The sequence below is a fragment of the Mauremys mutica genome, chromosome 3, assembly GCF_020497125.1.
Source record: "Mauremys mutica isolate MM-2020 ecotype Southern chromosome 3, ASM2049712v1, whole genome shotgun sequence".
Lineage (NCBI taxonomy): Eukaryota > Metazoa > Chordata > Testudines > Geoemydidae > Mauremys > Mauremys mutica.
Genome location: NC_059074.1, coordinates 144,349,149 through 144,369,029, shown reverse-complemented (window position 1 = coordinate 144,369,029; position 19,881 = coordinate 144,349,149). Strand labels below are relative to the sequence as shown.

At 39.5% G+C, this 19,881-nt stretch overlaps 1 protein-coding gene across 2 annotated transcripts in view; it reads right to left on the bottom strand.

The window, feature by feature from the left end:
- Positions 1–19,881, bottom strand: part of CRIM1 (cysteine rich transmembrane BMP regulator 1) — a 320,862-nt gene that overhangs the window by 163,908 nt on the left and 137,073 nt on the right. For both annotated transcript variants that reach the window (XM_045011826.1, XM_045011827.1), the window contains exons 4-5: positions 14,477–14,597; positions 4,199–4,320 (exon numbers count right to left, since the gene is read on the bottom strand). In XM_045011826.1, the coding sequence (XP_044867761.1) occupies positions 4,199–4,320; positions 14,477–14,597 (243 nt within the window). The remainder of the gene's footprint in view (positions 1–4,198; positions 4,321–14,476; positions 14,598–19,881) is intronic.

Below are 19,881 nucleotides of genomic sequence, written 5' to 3'. Positions count from 1 at the left end.
AAGAAAGGAGAATAGCAAAATAAGGATCCTGGACTTCAGAAAAGCAGACTTAGACTCCCTGAGGGAACTGATGGGCAGGATTCCCTGGGAGGCTAATATGAGGGGGCAAGGAGTCCAGGAGAGCTGGCTGTATTTTAAAGAAGACCTATTGAGGGCACAGGAACAACCATCCCAAAGTGCAGAAAGAATAGCAAATATGGCAGGCGACAAGTTTGGCTTAACAGTGAAATCTGTGGTGAGCTTAAACTCAAAAAGGAAGCTTACAAGAAGTGGAAATTTGGACAGAGGACTAGGGAGGAGTATAAAAATATTGCTAGAGCATGCAGGGGTGTAATCAGGAAGGCCACGGCACAATTGCAGCTAGCAAGGGATGTGAAGGGTAACAAGAAGGGTTTCTACAGGTATGTTAGCAACAAAAAGGTTGTCAGGGAAAGTGTGGGACCGTTACTAAATGGGAGAGGCAACAGTGACAGATGATGTGGAAAAAGCTGAAGTACTCAATGATTTTTTTGCCTCGGTCTTCACAGACAAGGGCAGCTCCCAGACTGCTGCACTGAGCAACACAGTATGGGGAGTAGGTGAGCAGCCCTCAGTGGCGAAAGAACAGGTTAAGGACTATTTAGAAAAGCAGGACGTGCACAAGTCCATGGGTCCAAATCTAATGCATCCAAGGGTGCTGAGGGAGTTGGCTGATGTGATTACAGAGCCACTGGCCATTATCTTTGAAAATTTGTGGCGAATGGGGGAGGTCCCGGACGATTGGAAAAAGGCAAATATAGTGCCCATATTTTAAAAAGGGAAAAAAGAGAACCTGGTGAACTACAGACCAATCAACTTCACTTCAGTACCCGGCAAAATCATGGAGCAGGAATCCATTTTGAAGCACTTGGAGGAGAGGAAGGTGATCAGGAACAGTCAACATGGATTCACCAATGGCAAATTCAATCTAATCTAATCCATTGGAGAATGGAAAATCTACCAGCTCCCTCGGTAGTTTGTTCCAATGGTTAATCACCCTCGCTTTTACATATTTGTGCTTTATTTCTAATTTAAATTTGTCTGGCTTCAGCTTCCCGTGAGTTCTTGTTATACCTTTCTCTGCGACATTAGAGAGTCCTCTGCTACCTGGTATTTTCTCCCTGTGAGGGTAATGCTACATGATAATTAAGTCACCTCTCAATCTTCTTTTTAACAAGCTAAAAAGACTGAGCTTTTTAATTATCTCACTGTAATGTATTTTCTCCAGCCCCTGAATCGTTTTTGTGGATCCTTTCCATACCCTATCTAATTTTTCGAAATCATTTTTAACATGTGGAACCAGAATTGTATGCAGTCTTCAAGTCTCAGTTTCACAAATGCCTTACACAGAGGTAAAAATCAACTCCCTACTCTTACTTCCCTATTTGTACATCCAAGAATCACATTTTTGTTGTTGTTTGGTTGGTTTTCTTTTATTTTTTTAGCCACCTTATAACACTGCGACCTCGTATTGTTATTATGAAGCCACTGTTTTTCAGGATACAATCCTCCATTCTGTAAGCATGGCATGCATTCTTTGTCCCAAGATGTATGATCTTGCACGTGGCTATATTAAAAAGCATTTTATTTGAATGGGCACAGCTTATGAAGCGATGAAGATCATTCTGTGTGAGTGCTCTGTCATTATTTACAACTCCACCAGTCTGTGTGTCATCCACAAATTTTAATCAGCAGTGATTTTCTATTTACTTCCAGATGATTAATAATAATGTTCAATAGTGATAGGCCTAGAATGGATCCCTGAAGAACCCCACTAAAAACACCCCATTTCAGTGAGGATTCCCCACTGACAACTACTTGTTGAGCGCTATCAATTAGCTAGCCAGTTCTTGAACCTTTAATGCATGTTTTATTGATATTGTATAATGCTATTTTTTTAATCAGAATGTCATGCAGTGCTAAGTGAAATGCCTTACCAAAGTATATTAAATCTAAGCAGTTACCCTTCTAAAACAAGCTTGTAATCCTGTCAATTACACCAGCTTTGTTTTACAAGACCATTTTCATCACTTCTGTGTTTTCTCTTCCACTGGAAAATTCCTCTTTCCTCTCCACTCCTTCAGCAGCTATTCCCATCAGACCTCTCGTCTCTTTCTTTCCTTGGAGGCTCCTGTCCCATCTGCTCCTTCCCTGGGTGACTCATTTTCTGTTCCTCTCCCTTGATGACTGTGGGCCATGTATTAGATATGCTGCTACATAGTAATGTTGTGCCCTTAGCAAAGTAATCCTCCAGCTCATTGAGGTTGACTTCTACTTCCTTAAAGCCACCTTCTCTGAGCAGATGTTTTGTGATGAGGTTGACTTGGACAAAGGTCCACAGTACTAAGAACTTTAAAAATTTTCAGTAAACTGGGATTTTATACAATATTTTAGCAATCATACCAGTCAAGAGATAGAAGGTGTAAAGTAGGCTAACAAATTCTAATAAACCACATAAGAACGGACTGAACCCCAATAAATAGATGCTAAATTATCAAAATAAATAGTAGATAAAGGTGCATCTCCGATCTCAATGCTATTGAGAAGATGATTCAAGTAAATTAAACCTTCAATAATATAGCATGTGAAAGCCAAAGTTTGATAACCTACCAAGGTGAGACTGCAATGGGTAAATCTGAGGGATAAGAAAAAAGAAGGGCCAAATCTTTGGAATGTCTTAGGATAAACGATAAGGCAATGATACAGATAAGGAAGTAACAGTACAATCCCAAGACCACTGTCAACTGCATGAGATCAGCACAACAAACATTTTAAAGTAGCATCTCAGGAAAATCCTGCTTCTCTCGGGAAGTCAAATACAATGGACATACATGTCAGAATAAATTAGGAACAGCTGCTATTAACTTACACCTTCTTATACCTACTTTCCAGCTCCATGGAACATATGTTGCAACAACTCTGACTCTTACACATTGAAAATTAGATATAAATAGGTCCAAGGTAGTCACAAAATGTTATAAAGCCTTAGATGTTTATGTAAGAGAATCTATAAATTACACCAATGAACACATGTCTGAAACTGGCTCATTATTTCTTAGTCATCTAGGTGTTACAGTGAATGATGAATAAAACACTGCCTTATAGTTAAATCAAGTACGCAGATTTTCAAAAATGATACAGTTTTAAGGATTATGGAACTAGAAGCCAGTTGACTATGCAACATGTATGAATGAAGCAGCAAATAAATGAGACAGGTTCCATTTAACACTTCAGACTGTACAGTTTTATCCCCTACACATCAGTTACTTTCAATGGTAATTTTTTCATTGATGCAGATAAGCCCATCTTTTGCTTTTCATATAGTCTCCTCCTCTACTATTATCAGAGTAAATATGCTAATTATGTGCCAAGTACTACATTTTAATTATTTAATCAACATTTAAGCTGTTTGTAATATCGCAATATGCAACTACTCAAAACATTTTTCTTGTATGCATATAGGGCACAAGAATTCAGAATTAAGGGCTGTCCCAAGCATATGCCAGATGAATATGGGACAATGTACTTTTAGAGACATCACTGTGTCAATATCCATTTTAGCATTCACCTGAGATACATCCCATCTTGTGACCCACTAGAACACTCCTCTTCCACAGCACCACCATCAATTGAAAAGTGACCATTCCCACTTATAATGTATAACAATTGTGAAGTACAGTAGCTCAAGTATAAAATGTTTAAGTTATTCAAACAATGTCTTCTCAAAGCATTAGCAATTGTCAAGAATGAGAATGAGAGTTGGTCTAAGCTGCTTTGGAAATATATGTTTCTTAAAAAAAGTTTCTTCAAATTGCTCAAAGAGCATATTTGTCTTTAGAATCATTGTGTAAAAACTAGGATTGTGAGCAGCAAAAAAACCCTACTTTTAAAAAAAACACTGGCAAAGAAGAGTTTGAATGTCAATTCAAATTGTGTGCTAAACCTACATTTAAAAGATCCCAACAAATTCAGGATGGGGAAGGAGTGCAGCGAGTTTGAAAGGATAAGAAACTGACATCTTTCTATTGTCATTTTGCCCCATTACAGCAACTTCAAAGTTTCCAGATGAATTTTTATCTTGAGCAATCCTTAAGGCAATTATTTTCCAAATGTTCAAATACCCACACCTCCCACAGACACATAAAATCATCCTCTCATGTACAATAGAAACTTCACATACCGTTGACACATTCAAAGACATCACAGCACTTGCCGGGTGTTCCGTCTCCCCGTGAGACTATTTGGGGAATGGAGCCTGCCTCACACATGGGGAAACCACATAAACCAGAGAGACACTCGCATCTGAAACCAAAGAAAAGGAAGGGGAAACCCCATTAAGTAAATGAAGCCAATTATCAGAGGAAAGCATAGCAAGGTGTAATAGCAGGCTGCAGCAACAGAGTTCCTGCTGGAAAGTAATTATACAAATATTTTTAAATGACCTTTTATAAAACAGTGACCAGATTTAACAAAATCTATTATTTTGGTGAATTAACTCTCTGAACTTTTGTGCTAGGGGCTTAAATGCTATCTGGTCATGCAATCATAAGGAGGGACAGGTGGGGACAACCATATCTTTTCCAAGCAATATACATATAAGTACAGGTTCAGAAAGCAGCAGACACAGAATAATTTTAAGATTGTCTGACATGGGTTTACTCTCAACAGGTGTTTGAGAAAAATGTAGATTGGTAAAAATTAACAGCAGCACCCACCCCTACTCAATATATGGAACACGTAGTCCATCATTCACTCCCCAGGTATATCTTAACTGGGTTATATGGGGAAAAAGGAAGAGAAATCATGCTTGATATCTACTGCCTTGGCATCTTAGGTAGTCATTTACACCTGTGCAAACTGAGTACAAAACAGTACCATTCTGATTGGGTAGTGCTTTACTCGCATTTTGCAGAGGTGCAAATGATTACACAGGGAGCAAAGGCAGTGGAAAAATTGGACACACAGTGTATGAAATGTTTTGGTTAGTTTTGGATAGTGGATCACTACCATAGGCAGAGTCTTTTTCACAAAGTGTAGGGTGCTTTTTAGAGAAAAGTTTAGAGTTGGAAAGCATAAAATACTGATAAGAAGAAGTAGTCTGAGATGGTTTCTATCTAATATCCCTGCTTTAAAAAAATAACTCAGAGAAAGGGGAGTTCCATTTATTTGTGATGCATGGACTGTAAAGACATTAATATTGTTTACACAGTGACATCAACATACAGTGAGCTGTACAAAAGATCATGTGTACTAGATATTTAGTAGCTTGTGCCTGGAGAAGCTTACATATTAAAGGTGTGAGCAGGCAGAACAGAATAAAATACAAGAAAAAATTAACAGAGGATAGTGGTTATTACAGCTGAGAAGCTTCATAGAATTAATATTTCTTCAAAAGTTTTTCTGAGTGTGTAGATACAAATTTATGAATCTATGAATAAAACCAGGTGACAGAGCATGAAATCTACCCATTCTAAAAACCCAAAGAATGTCACGGGGCCAGATTTTCAAAAGGTACTGTATATACTCATTCATTAGCCCGTTCATTTATAAGCCGACCCCCAAAATGGATACGTAAAAATAGCAAAAACTGTATGACCCTTTCATAAGCCAACCCTATATTTCAGGGGTTGGAAAACTTTGGCTCCCGGCCCGTCAGGGTAAGCCGCTGGTGGGTCGGGATGTTTTGTTTCCTTGGAGCGTCTGCAGGCATGGAGCCCCTCAGCTCCTTGTGGCCGCGGTTTGCCGTTCCTGGCCAATGGGAGCTGCGGGAAGTGGCGCCACTTCCCGCAGCTCCCATTGGCTGGGAGCTGCGGGAAGTGGCGCCACTTCCCGCAGCTCCCATTGGCTGGGAGCTGCGGGAAGTGGCGCCACTTCCCGCAGCTCCCATTGGCTGGGAGCTGCGGGAAGTGGCGCCACTTCCCGCAGCTCCCATTGGCTGGGAGCTGCGGGAAGTGGCGCCACTTCCCGCAGCTCCCATTGGCTGGGAGCTGCGGGAAGTGGCGCCACTTCCCGCAGCTCCCATTGGCTGGGAGCTGCGGGAAGTGGCGCCACTTCCCGCAGCTCCCATTGGCTGGGAGCTGCGGGAAGTGGCGCCACTTCCCGCAGCTCCCATTGGCTGGGAGCTGCGGGAAGTGGCGCCACTTCCCGCAGCTCCCATTGGCTGGGAACAGCAAGCTCCAGGTAAACAGAAGGACAATGTATTAGATATTCAATTCTATGATTACATAGAGTTTAAAATCATCAAATTTTGGTGTAGACCCATTTAGAAGCTGACCCCCGCTCTTTGATAAGTCACTTTTCTTCCCAAAAATATTCGGCTTATGAATGAGTATATATGGTATTTAGATACAGTAACACAATAAACTTCCCCCAATCCAAATCAATGCAAACTTTAGACTATGCAGATGTTCAAAATATGGTTACAAGTACTGTTTGACTCCACTGGGCTCCTTTAGCTTGGTTATTCCTCCTGGGACTTGAATATGACTATGGGCTCTGCAGGGCTACATGGTGTTGGCTTCTTCTTGACTGGGGAAAAGAAAGTAAGGATGGTCTCTCCCAAATATCCCACCACTTGTGGCAGAAAAATGAGACATCACTCAAAATAAGTTGGGCAGATCTGTCACACACTCTTCTTCTCTCTTATATGAAAAATGAAAGATAACAATGTTGATACCTAAATCATCATCCCTGAGCAACTGAGATATCCTGCACTGGGATTAGTGGGCCAGTTCACACCTCTCAGTGCTAAAATTCCAGGCTTTCTGCAGGCTCCCTTCTACTTTGATTACACTTAGTTCACATTTTTAGAAGTTTTCTTTTCAGTCATAAGAGCTAGAAACTTGCTTTCCTTTAATCCTTTTTTTTTTAAATGAAAGCTGAGACTCTGTAGAACAAGACAGTACCTTCAAAGAAGTCAAGGTTCAGTGTACGGGTGTGTACTAGCTGTTTCTGAGTCCTGCTTCAGGCTAGACACTGCTTCCTCATGTTCTTTTTAAAAATAATGAATCAAGCAAATTATTGTTTTCTGAGATACAGTGAAATGTACTGACTAGCTTCTTATCTATATCCCTTCCAATGTTACAGCTACTTTATCAGCAGGATGTTTGTCAGTGAGCAGACACTGCAGGAGCTATTAAGTAGATAAAGGAGTTGGATATTGACCCAGCACTATCTTTGTGACTCTACTTTTCTACAGATATTGGAGAAAAGACAGGGAAAATAGTTTTCCTTAATATTACATATATTTAGGATGAAGACAAATTGCCATTGATCTATGTTAACCCTGTGAGAGGTAGTATAAAACATGAGATGCCATTTTGTGAGATAGGATCAAAGGTGAGAGAGGAAGGATTGCAATGGTAAATGAGCTGAAAGCTCAAAAGCAGTAAGAGCTCAAAGAGTCAAGATAACAAGAGGAAGTGTGGAGATACCAGAGTTGTGAGAAGGGACAGCAAGGCAACAGTGAATACTAGAGCAAATGAAAATACTTAGAACCACCAAAAGTGAAGTATATGAGAGTACCCTAGAGTAGCGGGTTGCCAGGGCTGGCTTAGACTTGCTGGAGCCCAGGGCGAGAGCCGAAACCCACCACTCAGGCCAAGGCCCAAGGGCTTCAGTCCTGAGTGGCGCGGCTCAGATTACAGGCTCCCTACTGGGGCGGAAGCCCTGGGGCTTCATCACGGGGCAGTGGGGCTTGGGCTTTGACCACCTGTCTGGGGTAGTAGGGATCAGACTTTGGCTCAGGATTCGGTCCCCCCCCCCGGGGTCGTGTAGTAATTTTCATTGTCAGAAGGGGATTGTGATGCAATGAAGTTTAGAACCCCTGCTCTAGAGCAACTAGGTGAATGTAGAGAGGAATGAAAGGACTTCAAATAATAGTCAATGCAGACCCACTGGATTGTTTAAATAAAACATTTATTATTTAGGTGCCAGCTCTGTCAAATAACAGTCCCATTGCTGTCATCACATGACAAGATCTCTCTGAACAGAACATCACAGATCTAGAGCTGATCAAACATTTTCAGTTGGAAAAAGCTGCTCTGTTCAAATAAATTTTGAGGAAACCTGTTGAGTTTGAAAAATAACTGAAAAAAGCATGTGGCTGTTTTTGGAACAGACTGTTTAATTTCCCATTTCACAATGACTTTGTTTAGAAATTTATTTAATATTGTAATTTTTTAAACAAATTAAAAAACGTCAAAATCAAAACATTTCCATTGAGCTGAACTAACTTTTTTCCCCAAAAATTTGTTTTAAAGACATGTTCAAAATTCTTTATTTTCATTCCAATTCAGAACAAAAAAACAAATTTTGAAAACACAGAATTTCCTGTAAAACAAAAATCCCATTTCCTGCATAGCTCTACATGAAACCACTGGCATCCAGCAACTAATGTTTTCAAAACATTCAAATATGAAGCCAAAGGTAGACATTCCAAAAATACCTTCTTAGGGGAGAAAAGTTTTAAGTATTTTTGTAAAATACGGAGAGAACTGAGATACTATTCAAAGAGGAGCGAGTTCCACACCCTGGCGCTCAGCACAGCAAAGCATGATGGATCAGCTGCTCTAATGTATAATTATAGGATTCTGCAAAAGAAGGTGATGTTCAAAAACACACACATCAGGACAAGGCTCTTGGAGGTGGATTTGAATGTAGATGGAGTCTGCACTGTTAAGGGTTTTAAAAGTCAAAAGTGTCAATTTACAGTCTACATGGCTTTTGATAGATAGCCATTGTAAAAGCAGGCATAAGAACACTCGCTGTTGCTGAAGGCAGGTGTTCCCACTGGAAAATTGGAAGTCTTTCCAGTGATACAAAGCTCCATCTGTAGGACTGAAGTGTCATGAGATACCGAACTTTACACCTAAGACTGATCTAAGGCAGAGTATTCCCCACTTGTGACAATGCAATTCATTAAGCAGATGCAGGGGACACCAATAATTTTTGGTTTTAATAGTATTATATTTTGTTAATTTCTTTCCTTCCACTTTGTTTGCATTTTTGACATGTTGTTTTACCCTCAAATTCTTGTCCCAAGGGGAATGCACAGAATAGGATGACCAGATGTCCCGATTTTATAGGGACAGACCTGATATTTGAGGCTTTTTTTCTTATATAGGCTCCTATTATCCCCCAGCCCCGTCCTGATTTTTCACACTTCCTGTCTGGTCAGCCTAGCACAGAAGAATCAAGGAACTCTGCCTTCCCAAACCTGTGAATTGCAAAGAAAGAAACCAGCACTCCCCACATTCCATTCTGCCTCCTGCTAGAATCATACAAACTCTGGCCAAGTATCCCACACCCATACAAAAACCTTTCTGAGAGTTCAGCAAGCGTGGAGAAAATATCCCCAGCTAATAGGGGAGATAAAGCTGCAAACACTAGATCATCCCCAACTTGCTCCCACAGTCCTAATTTATCATTGCCTTCACTTATCTTGTTAATGAAAGAAAATCAAGTTACGCTAATAAGAATGTGTTCCCTGTAAGTTTTTTCTTTAACATACATTCTTATTCAGAGAAGAGACTGTCCTTACCTGTGTATCTCAGAGCTCAACGTATAGCTTAAATAAAATATCTAGAGATTCACACTGGGTATTTCATTCCAGGTCGGAAAAAACTGAGGCTACTTTCCATTTCAATATTAATGCCGATTCATATCACAATTGACAACTATGTCTGTTTGTAATTTCTCATTATAAATTAATATGATATTAAGCACAAGGTTTACAAACATCCTCCTACTCTTTATTCAGACGTTTGTCTATTGTTCACTACTTTTCCCAGGGACGTGTTTGAAGATTATTTTAAGTGGAATAAAGAGAGATGTTAACTACTGCTAATTTATGCTGTATGTCAGGAAGGTAAAGAGATCCCCTTCATTTAGTTACTTTGCGGGAACACACAATCAGTTAACAAATGTCAAAAGGTACTCTTAAGTACAGCTTTGAGATGCGTGCCATCTACTTTCCTGAAATAGACTAACAGTGCTCCTGGGAGGCAGACAGGTTTCTGGTTCCCAGAAAAGCACGCCATAAACCTTTTCTGACCAATTGAAAAATCACATGCGAAACTGAAGCCTCTCTCCTTCCACATAATGTGTCAGCTGTCTGTAAAGTCAGTGACTTAGAATTCATATCTCTATTAATTCCCTAGTGTCCTTATAGCTGTACTGTCACTTAGCATTTATTAATTGTTGCTAACAGCAAGGGATGAATTATATGTATTGGCTTCTAGAAACCAAAAAAGAAATTACTAGTTTTATTAAAATACTATCAGATTTTTTGAAACTGATAAAATTGACAAAAGTTGGCTAATTGTGAAACTGAGCATAGCAATCCAAGCTGAACTGCAGCTGATTTATTGCTAATATTTGTTCATGATTTCATGAAAAAAAATTGCAAACCTGTGGCCCCCAACCTCCTCTGTCCCCAACATATGTGCATGCCTACACAGAGAAATCTCTGCATGTTGCTCTTCCTTCTTCCTGGATTTTGTAATGCAAAAATCTTTATACAGGATATTGTGAGAAGCTGAACAAAATGTTTGAAGTCCTCTCCCATGTCTCTTCAAATCCCTTTCTCAACTTGTACTTCAAAATCAAGCTCCTCGTTTTTTTTTTTTTACTTTCAAAAGACTTCATAATTTTACTCCAGTTTATCTTTTTCTCTTTCTCATTATTTTTCATTCCCCCTGAGGATCCTCATGGCTGCATCCCCCACCCCTTGGCCTCATCCCAGTGGCTGAAGGTTTCAGAGTTAAAATGAAAAGCGTACTTCAAATACTTTGGAGCTATCATTTCAGGCTGTCTGAAGGCTCAAACAGACACCAGTTACGCTGTTTGTATTGAGTGTTCCATTTAAAGTATGGTGTAATCACTTAGGGCTAATCTACATGGTACGTTAGTCCACACCAGTGGGGTGTAAATTGTAATCTGCACGTAATCTGTAAAGTCTATCATGCACTAACGGGCCTGTATAGACAAGCCCTTAGAAGAACATGAACATTGTGTTTTCTAGGTACCTTTCACATGTCTTGGTAAAATTCTATATTTTAAGTAATTCCTTCTTGAGAATTCCACAGAAATAAGGTTTTTTTCAAGCTCCTAACATATCACAATTACATAAATTACACACAACATTTTGCACAGGGATTACGCCTACAGAAAATCCAAAGACAAGATTTTTAAGAAAAACACAATAAAACAAAACAAAGATACTTGGCCTGTTCACCATTGCCCCCAGCAAACCAAAACACATGCTTAGCTCTATCCCTGTAATTACATCCCACTGACTTCCATGCAAGTTAAGCATGTGTTTTATTAGACCAAGCACTACAACTGTATTATTCTTTGCTAGAAAGGCAGACAGAGTACTGGACTGTCTAAGAGAACTTCCACTCTCGGATGTTGCCTCCGTGGTTCCACTGTCCAGGCAGGCTCCACAGCCGCTGCACATGCTACTTCCCTGATTACAGCTTTTTGACAGCATCTCATCCTAGCGGCTTTGGGCATATTAAGCTTCTGTAGCAGCAGTCCAATGGATTGGAAAGGTTTTTGGGTTCTGGCAAACCTCTACAGGTTCTTCACTAATCAAGCCCTTGTTGTCTTCACAACTTTTTACAAGTAAGCGTTGAAACATGCATCACTGACAACATGATACATGGGATACATAAGGTTTTCAGCATGGCGTTCACAAAAAATGGTTTCACTTTATGTGTCTGGTGTTTGTTGTCTAGCAAAACTGACAAACACAGCCCATCTCAAGTAGCCAAGCCAGGCACTTGGTTGATTTGCAAGGAGGTCAAATCTTGCCCCATCCCAGATGTGGAGCAGCTCGGGCACTCCTCTATTGAGGTTATTGTACAATTCCCTACACCCATGGTAGGGATGTTGAAAGTAACTGCACAGCAGGTTTACAGACAAGGTGGGTGAGGTAATGTCTTTTATTGTACCAACTTCTGTTGGTTCAAGACAAACTTTTGAGCTTACAAAGCTCTTCTTCATGTCTGGGAAATGTATTCAGAGTGTCACAGTTAAATTCAAGGTGGATTAGATTGTTTATCATAAGTAGTCAACACATATTTCAAGGGACCATTCAAGGTGAAGTGTCCATTTAACACACTTCCTATCGTAAGGGAGAAAGGAAGGAGGGTGGGTAGAGAAAGACCGCTGGAGGGATTGTTAGTGGGTTTCAGGTTGTTGTAATAAGTCATAAATCCAGTGTCTATTCAGTCCATGATTTTTAGTATCTAGCAAAGTTACGAATTTAAGCTCCCAGGCTTGTCTTTTGAAAGCGTTATGCATGTTTTCTTTGAGGATGAGGACTGACAGAACAGAGAGAGTGGTCACATTGTGAAAAGTGTTCACTCACAGGTGATACCGTGTTTTTATCTTTTATCATTTTCCTGCATGAGTTTAGTTGAGAGTGTAGCGATTGTCTCATTTTACCCACATAGTTGTTACTGGGGCATTTAGTGCATTGGATGCGGTACACCAAACGCTGTGATAGGCATGTGTAGGACGCATGGATCTTGAAAAGATGTGCTGTGAGGGGTGTTGACCATTGTAGCAGTGGAGATATGTCTGCAGGTTTTGTATCTATTGTTCTGGTAAAGTCTAGAGTTGCTTTGGTGTGTCCTGGACTGTGCATAACAGGTAAGAAGGTTGTTAATAAATAATACCTGGCTTTTATACAGCATTTCTCATTACTAGATCTCAAAGGAGGTCAAGTGTCATTATCCCATTTTACAGATGAGGAAGCTGAGACACAGAAGTGAAATGACTTGCCCAGCAGGCCAATGGTAGTCAGGAACAGAACCCAGATCTGCTGACTCCCAGTCTAGTGCTATATGTACTATGCCACACAGCCTAAAGGAGCAGAGTCCTGTGAATCCACATTTTAATGTAGGCCAAAATCCGTTTGCAATTGTAACAGTGTAAATCCAACATAAGTGCACCATTCAAATTCACACTCATATAACCAAATTTGGCCCTCAGTTTTGAGGCTAACAAAATAATCAGAGAAGAGGATAAAATAATTTATTTTAAAAACAACATTTACAAATAATTAATTTGATATTTATTTTAAATGGTTTATGAAGGTATAATTAATAAATTTTCTATAAAATACTTTAAAACAAATTTTTGGTAGACCAATAGTAATTGTACTACATGCAGTCTTCCTTTTCACTTGTGTTTTCACAAGTTTCCTCTAAAAAAATGTTACACCTTTTTCTCATTCACTGCACAATGAGTTAGGTTGGTGTCCCATGGACAGAAGAGTACATGGTTACATAATTAAAGAATGGATTTTAACATATGTACCCAACGGTAAGAGTTATGGTTGCCTGTGTAACTTTACCTCTGGAATTTCCTAACTTCTGAGTGGTTCGCTTAGTAATCTTAAAGTTCCCTTAACACAATTTTTTGTAAGGAGCATTTTTAGTAGATATTATGGTGCCAAAATTTTAGATTACTCACTATCTCCACAAAATAAGATTATTTAATTGTATTTACAATTTCAGATGATGTTTTGGCATATGTTAATGTAGTACTGCATGAGAGAGCTTGGTTAGCTTGAAAAGATCCTATGCATAGGGGGAGAATTACCTGCTTTGTGTTTTGTTTTTTTTTAAAGAAAAGTTTGATACTGACTTTTTGAGTGGAAAATTGATGAGTACGTTTGGGATCCAGTTTTTCTGGTATTTGTATCAGTATTTTAATGCAATATAACTTGAGGCAGACAACATCGTATAGTACAGAATTCCAGGAAAATGCCAGGTAACTTTTTTGCATGCACTGTTTGTTCTGAAATACTTTAATATTCTAAAAATGTAATAAATTGCACCTCATATTTGAACATTTCCAAAAGAAAAAAACCTCAGGCTGTCTCAGCTCCTGACAGCCTCCCTACTTTTGTCTGATTCCGGCGTTGTATAGTTAACAGTACCTGCATAACTCGGTACACATATAATTTTCATTCATTAATAGAATTGGATTTATTCTTTTGCAGCACATATAGGGACGTCCCAAGCATACTACTTCCCCATCATCTGATCAGGGAATTTTCCACAGTTTCACAAAATGATTTGTCCTTTGTCAACCAAATTCTGACTAGACTGTCAATATGAAAATTCTGACAGGTATGAACAAATTAATACATCTAATAACACTCCATTTTATGTATTTGTGTACATTTGAGAAGAATTTTCAGTTTCAGAAAGTTGATTAGATGTTAGCAGTTTCACAAAACTGATTATTTAACTTTAATGGTTTCCCCTAACTGGCGTAAGATACATATGTACCGTGACCATTGTACTAAACACTCACCACCTCCGGTACCTACAGTAACGTCAGTGTCTTCCTACATTTAGGATGTTGAGAATTTCATGCCACATACTGTATAAAGTGAGACACTGAAGAAATGTTTAACAAATCAAAACCAGACACAAACCTTGTGGGAAGAGTACAGCAGCCATCAGCCGTCAGCCTGACTTGGGTTTCATAGCTATCCAGTGGACAAACAACTTGTTGAACAGGAGGGCATTCCACTGTGCTGCAATCCACACTGAAAACTGAAGAGGGAGGAGGAAAAAAGAAAAAAAATTAAAACTCTGTTTTACTCTTGCTACAGAAAGTCTTGTGTGAAAGAAACCATGATGAAGAGCCAACTTATTAATTCTTTTTATCTAGGCCAGAAAAGCTGCTTCACTAATTAACGTTCTCCAGACAATACTGAAAAATAATTACACTAATTCTGACTTCTGTTGCATTTACAGGGTCAAGAACAGACTGAACAAATATTACTCAATTAAAAATTGATAAAGCCACCCAGACAACTCTTAAATTCAAGTTTGAAAATTCATACAAAGGGGAATAATCATTACATGAACATGGGTGGAAAGACATTGAGAATACTGAAAGCTGAAAAAAGCAAATGCCTTACATCTTTGGAGTACAAAAGTACATTTAGAAACAATAGTTTTTCCTAAAAACTATTAAAATAAGAACCTAATAAACCTACTTTTTTATTTTTTTTGGTGAAAAGTGAAGCCTATGTATTAAAAGTTAAAATGTCTGGGGTTTAACCAGTGAAAAAAAATAAAATAGAGGTACTTATATTTATGCTTGGAAATACCTGATGTGCATCATCAGTTGTATTTTTAATGGATGTTCCATCAGGCTGTGATGTTCAGGGGGTTTAACATGACAGATAGTTCAGCTGCCTATTATTACTGCTTTTCCTCCTTAGGAGGAACAAAAATAAACAACTTCTTTTTACAGAGGGTCAAATGACTGAGGAAGTAAAATTTACGTTGAAAATGTGGTTAGCTCTATAATTTATAGCCAAGAAGCTGAAACTTGCTTTTTCTTAATTAATCCTAAATATACTATGTCTAAGTAAATTTTATTGCAGCCTTACAAAACTGTCATGAAAGTTACCAGTCTAGACAAAACCTATTTGTTCTTCCTTACCACTAGTATAGTAATGAAAAGCCTAATGAAATTTAGTTGCCTGTTTTTTTTTAAAAACGCTCATATGAATGATAAGGTGAGTAGAATTTTACAGTACTGACAATTACACAAAACAACAAGAAATGCTTGATAAAACTCTGTTGGTATCACCTGAAGTGGCTGCTTATAATGGTGTGTGATAATTCATTATTCATAATGCTTTCTTCAATTATAAGAGGACAGACAGCAAGGTTAAATTCTAAATTTCTGAAGCTTCATTTTTGCATTCCCTTTGGCATGATCTTCAGAAATGTTGAGCACTAACAGCTCCAATTGACTTCAAGGAGCCGCAACCTCTCAGTCTCAGAAAAAAATAACACCCTGAATATTTCAGGAAGAATACCTAGAAATTGCTGCAATCAAGTTTAATAGACACTTTAAATATTTTGGGGGCAAGTGACTTGCCCCAAGCCACATCTAGCATCAACAGAACTAGGTTTAGAATTCAGAAATACTTGTCTTCTAGTCCAGTGCCTAACCCATTAACTTGCACGGTATCAACATGGCTATTCGTGGTAATGGAAATTCAGAATGTATTTCCAATTTATGTGGGGAACAAATGGAAGTGGAAGCTTTACGCCACTATAAATAACCAGCACAGCAACCAGCCACATAAAAGCAGAATTTTATTGACAAATACACAGAATTATCCACACAGCAAGGAGTTAAGCAATCTATAGAAATCTTTAAAATATGATCAATTCTGAATTTAAAGGAAAAAATTCCATTTACTAATCTACACTTAATTACAGCATTATAGAATGAACTTATAAAACTACAGTTCACCTCAAAGTTTGCATATCACTTGGTAATACAGACAGTAAGATACCCGTCAGATTTTTTTAAAATACCTTTAACATTAAGAATATTAAAAAAAAAAAGCAGAGTCCCCACTCAAATTAAATGTTTTAGGTATTTTAATGAATCATGTGGTTCTTCTACTACAATACTGAAGGGTTGATTTTCCAGTGTATCCAATAAGAACCTAAATTTAGCCATTTTGTCCCACAAATGCTAATGTAAAATGATGATGTTTCTCTGTTTCTCTTATACTAAACAATCAGTGTCCAATATCTTGGTCTTCAAGTAGCCATATTTTACTATCCTGGCTTCAGAACTTCACAAGTTGTGCAATTTCCTGAAGTCCAGCAGCCACTGAGCTTTTCCAAGAAGCTTTTCCACCTCAAAAATGGTCACAAAAGGCAACATTCCCATATCCAATCACATTCATGGAGAAGGATAACAGGGAACTCAAAGCAATGATCTCATCCAGCTCTTCTGAGAATCCTTTTTGGCTAACTGGTTTTCATGTCTTTTAAAGGCTACAGCAAACTGGTGCATCTCCCATAAATTCCATTAGCACAGTTAAGGTGAAGAAAAAGGTCTTATACTCCAGGACCTCTATACAGTATTTGAACAAAATCAAATGTCACAGCTGATGGACATGGCAGAATTCCAAAGGAATACACTCAAATGGTCTGAATCCTTCCTGGAGAGACTCATCCAGTGGTAATGATGAGAAACTGCACTTCCACCATCTCTGCACCTATGGAGTTTCTCAAGTACCAACCCTCTTTGGTACTATTCAATATTCTCCTGCAACAACTAGGAGGTAAGACATAATAGGAACAAGTGCCAACAGTATGCAGATAACTCGCAGTTCTATCTGTCCTTCAAAATATACATTACCACAACTGTCAGCCAGTAAGTTCAGTGTTTTGCCAAGATCAGCTCATGGATTGAACAGTCGCTTGAAGCTAAAAGTAAGTTAAATGGACGTTGCACTTGTTGGTATAAGAAAACACTAAGAAATTTGGAGATATAGTGAAGTCTCCTGTAGCTGAAGATACTCAAACTGTGGACTGACTTGACCAGTTGTGTTTAAGAGTGCTCCTGGATTCCTTGCTGACATTAAACCCTCAGACAAAAAGCATCCACAGGATTTTCTCAAGATGTTCTATCCCTATGGGTCCTCCATGTTAGGCACACACGCACATATGCACCTTTAACCAGACCTTTTTTTTCAGCGGTGCCAGTGGACCTGTGGTTGAGCCCTACACACCCTCATGTTATAGGGAGTGGCAGACCCACCATCATTCCAGCTCCTTCTCAACAACAAAGTAAAATGGCAAGAACTCAGAAGCAGAGGGGAAAGAGGCTGGATAGTGGAGAACGCACAGGGACAAAAAACATCTCAAAGAACTCCAGTTACTATACACGAAGAGGAGTTACTTCTCCTTCAAGTGACTGTCCCTGTGGGTGTTCCACATTAGAGGACTCCTGAACAGTACCCAAATTATGGAGTATGGTGCTGAAGAGAAGTTCAGAACCGTTAGGAGAGTCTCACCAACAGCAGCATCTGATTTGGAGGCATGAATGACAGCATAATGCCATGAAAAAGGTGTGCACTAACAATCAAGGTGGCGGCCTTGCAAATGTCTAAAAGAGGTGTATTTTTTAACAGTGCTACATAAGTGGGTTGAACTCTGATGGAATGAACCACCACTAGGCACAAGGTGCACCTCAGCACTTCTTAACGTGCTAAAATGCATCCTGCTAAAATGCATTTAGGTAATCTTTGTATGGAAAGAGAATGTCTCCATTGCAAAGAAACTGAAAGGACTTGGTCTAGGAGAGGATCTGAAGGGTTTGGTCCCATCGAGATAGAAGGCAAGGCTCTTATGTCTAAAGTATTAAGACTGACCTCTTCCCTTGAAGAAGCTTGAGGTTTGGGGTGAAAAAATGGAAGTTGAACATCCTGGCTGAGGTGAAAGTCTGAAGTGACTTTAGGTAGGATGGAGGATGAAGAGATACTTTGTCTCAGTAGAATATAGTGTATGATGGATCAGATATAAGCACTCTCAACTCAATTATTGTTCCGTCTGAAGTCATGGCTACAAAAAAAACCCCACAGTTTTGTAGGATAAGCGAAGAAGGAAATAGCTCCCCAAGGTCTCAAAGTGTGATTTTCTCAAGGCACTGAACTAAATTAAGGTGCCAAGGTGTAGTGGGCTCTCTTACGTGAGGGAAGAGGTTGGTTATTCTCTTTAAGCATTTTTTAGTGGTAGTGTTTGTAAAAACTGATGATCCTTGGGCTGATTGGTGAAAGGCTGTAGCGCCAGTAAGGTGGACTTTAACAGAGCTGAATGATAAGTGTAGGCTTTTCAAAATTTAACAGATAGATAATCAAGTTCAATGGAGAAGTGGGCCTCAAAAGGAGACAATGACCGCTGTGTGCATCAAAGCTGGAAAGGCTTCCACTTTTGAAGTTATGTTTTCCTTGTAGTGGGCTTCCTACTGTTTAGCAGCACAGACTGCACCTTGAGAGAGCAACCTTGCTTCAAGTCCAAGAGCTATCAAGGAGCCATGCATAGAGGTTAAGAGTGAGAAATTGGCTGCCTGACTCCTGCATCATAAGGTCAGGCCTCAAAGAGGGGATAAGAGGTGGCCTCAGACATATCAGGTCTGGGACCCATACCCCTCTCAGCCACGTTGGAGCTATAAGGACAACTACTGCTTTCTCATCTTTCAGTTCGTTCAGGACTCTGAAGAGCAATGGCGTTGGAGAGTAGACATACAAACCTAGGCCAAAGAATAAGGTGGGCATCTCCCAGGCAGTTCTGAGTCCCCTCCTTGATCAGAAGTGATGGCATTTTGTGCTTCAAGCTGTTGAAAATAGATCTATTGCTGGGGGGGTCTGCACAAGAGACACCTTGCAAAAGATAGGATTGCTCAACTTGTACTCATGATCCTGGCAAAAATACCTGCTCCAAGTGTTTGCTATCTTGTATAAGCTCCACCTGCACACCCAGAGATGTGGCAACCCTTCTCATAAGGTCCTGAAACACTTTACACTGTTCTGGAGGAGATTTTAATTTCAGGCCTCATCAGAAGATGATGAAATATGGTTCCCCCATTGTTGGAGATTACAGACGAAGGGGAGACAAAGATGAGGAGGGATGGTAGAAGACTTTTCCCTGAAGATCCCTGCTATGGATGAAGGCAACCTCCTTCTAGATTGGGACTTCAGATCTTGAAAATCTCAGAGCAGTCCAAGACGACCTGTAAAGGCCGGGGGCTGGGGTGGGAGGGGAGGGGAGGGAAGTATTCTACCCTTTGAACTGCCGAAAGTGGTGGGCCCCATTCTGAGGATTCCTTGTAAGAATGCCAGACATGACTTTTAGATTTAGTATCCCTGGAATGAGGTCCCTGAGATGATCTAAAAGACCTTGGAAGGGAAATTGGTCTCTCATGGTCTGAGTCCGAAGAGGAGATATAATTCTCCACAGTAAATGGAGGAGCAGTCCCAGCTGGTGTCTAGAGTTTCAGTGTTGGAGATAACTG